Below are 2607 nucleotides of genomic sequence, written 5' to 3'. Positions count from 1 at the left end.
ACATCGGCACAACGTGCGGCGACACCCCAGCGCGACGGCACAGGGCCACCTCGCGCCCAGCGCACCGCACCTTCTCCAGCACGGCTGAGAGGCGCATTTCTTTGCGCAGCGATATGCGCTTCACCGCGGTCTTGCGCCACACAGCGTCGCCCTCGTGACGGTATGCAAGCGTCACTGTGCCGAACGAGCCAGCGCCGAGCCGCTGCGGTGTCCAGATGTACCCCGGGTCGTCGCCGACCCGCATCGCAATGCAGGCGCACCGCAGTGCCCGCTCGAAAACGGGCGTTGGGGCAGCATGTGTCAGCTGAAGGCACAATCATGTCTGCATTCTCAGCGATCGGGCCACTCATCACTCAAAAATTGAACAATGCTTTATAAAGGCGACCAAGTAACCTTATACGTGGTGGAAAAACATTCAAGGCTGTGCAGATGGCGCGGGAGGGGAGAAGGGGAACAGGTGCGACGGACTGTCAACTTCCTGACATGCACACACAGACAGACGCACAGATAGAGTAAGACGCGCGTGTTCAGTAATGCGGTGCGTCTGAAGGGGGTGTAGTCATCAAAACGTGTGTAGGAAGAAAGCGGCGCAAGAGCAGGTGGAGAAGAGCGGCGCGAACAGTAAGTTTTGTTATTTTTTTTGGAGGGATGAAGTACGGCGCGGCGCAGCTTCGACGTCCAAGCGAGAAGGGGAGCGGTGCACACAGTCCTTCGCGGCGGCTGAAAGCACAGTCGAGAGACCGCACAGCGTAATGCTGAGCTCGACGGTGCGGAGAGGAGAGCCAAGAAAGGGAAAGCGGTTCAACCCGCACATCTCTACACGAAGACGGTGTGCTTGTCCGGCCGCATAAACTAGCGCAGCGCAGAGAAGATTTGGTAAATGGGGCACACTTCAGTGCAGCAGCGACGTCCAAGCACACGTGCGTATGCGCTGGATGAGCTGACGGTTCTCCTTTACGGAACGGTAAAGATATGAGAAGGCACCCATCGGTGGGGCATGAAGCACAGAGAGAGAGAGAGACGCCCATCGAGAAAAGGCACTGCCACCTGCAAAATCTTTTTCGCCGCCTCCTTACATTCTCGGAGGGAGCGTTCCCAGCATATTCTGTGACGCTCAGAAGGAATCGCCCCCGCCCCCTCTCTCCATTACCAAGAGACCATCTCTAGGTAGGGGCACTGCATAGCGTATATAATCATATAAAAGCGATGAGAAAAGAGAGGAGAAAGACAGGCAGCGACGATGACACCGCGAGCTTGCGTTCCTTCTTCACACACCTGCGCAGACATCCACAGACACAACCCGACACAAGTGAGCATTCATCCCACAGGATGACATGAAACCAAAGTGTCGGCAAGCACTATAGAAGGAGGAGGGGGAGGGGGAAGGGAGGGGGAGGGAGGGGGGAAGGGAGGGGGGAGGGAGGGGGGAAGGGAGGGGGAGGGAGCATGCGCGTTGAACGACACGCACGCAAACACATACATTGCACATTACGGCGCAGAAACACAGACATAGGGGAGAGTCCAACAAAACACTAACTCCAGCACAGACACACACGCACACACAGAACAGACTTCTGAGTAGGGAGGAAACAGGTTTAGTGAAGGATGCACGCTTACACATTCGTGTGTTTGCTCTGCTTTGCTTCAAGCGGGAGAGCGCGCGAGAAGATAAAAGAACGTCGCATGCGTAGAGGAAAACGATGCGGGAAGACAACCGACACGACGCAGCACTCCGCTTGAAGAAGGTGAAAGGATAAGAAAAAGGCGGGGCCGTCGGAGGGGAGGGAAGGGAAGAATAGTAGAAGGATAAGGCAGAGGTAGCAAGCAAATAATTAACCAGACAACAACGAATTGATATATTTTTTTTCCTCATATATATTTGTACTCTATATATATATATATATATGTGTGTGCATGTGCATGTATACAGATGTGTACATATGTAGGCATCTGTATATAAATATATATGTATATATAGATGTATAGATGTATGCACGCATGTATGAGAAGACGCGAACCACCGTGGATAAACGGTGTCGGAAACAAAAGCGAAAAGAAGAACGATGTGAAAAGGAACGAGAAGAAGACACGAAGAATAAAGAAAAAAAAAACAAGCGGAGGGGCAGCAGCGGCGGCGGCGGTGATGCCACAGGGAGAGAGAAACCACACGCACGCACGCGCACATTTGTTGCCCGCTGGCCCTCTTCCTCACTTACGTGTGCGTTTCCAGACACGGCAGGGTTGTGGCCCAGACCCTGGCGGCCATGACTGGATCTGGTGGCTGAACGCCTCCTGAAAGCCCTGCAGCTGTAGCACCGCAGCATCCGCGGTGGGCCGGTATCGGGGGTCCAGCACAAGCATCGACGCAGCGACTGACAACACCGCTAGCGATTCCGCCGACAATGGCTCATGGAAGAGATTCCTCGAGGGGAGCCACAGCTTTCCGCTGTGTAACGCGGTGAAGGGCGGTTGCTGCCACGTCTTGTCCATCTCGAAGACCGGGAAGACGCCAGTGGCCAATCGGAACAAGGTCACCCCGAGGCTCCACACGTCGCACGCCGCAGGCACGTCGCAGTCGCAGAGGTGCGAAAACGTCTCCGGTGCCAT

The 2607-nt window shown here is 54.9% G+C and overlaps 1 protein-coding gene across 1 annotated transcript; it reads right to left on the bottom strand.

Moving 5' to 3' along the window:
• Nucleotides 1–316: 316 nt before the first annotated feature.
• LDBPK_201380 (kinase-like protein) lies at nucleotides 317–328 on the bottom strand (the record flags this gene model as incomplete). The annotated part of the gene is made up of 1 exon (XM_003860431.1): nucleotides 317–328. One exon carries the CDS (start codon nucleotides 326–328, stop codon nucleotides 317–319), a length of 12 nt encoding a protein of 3 aa, XP_003860479.1.
• Between the last annotated feature and the right edge of the window lie 2279 nt (nucleotides 329–2607).

This window comes from Leishmania donovani, chromosome 20, assembly GCF_000227135.1.
Source record: "Leishmania donovani BPK282A1 complete genome, chromosome 20".
Lineage (NCBI taxonomy): Eukaryota > Euglenozoa > Kinetoplastea > Trypanosomatida > Trypanosomatidae > Leishmania > Leishmania donovani.
This window is presented reverse-complemented; position numbering and strand designations above follow the sequence as displayed.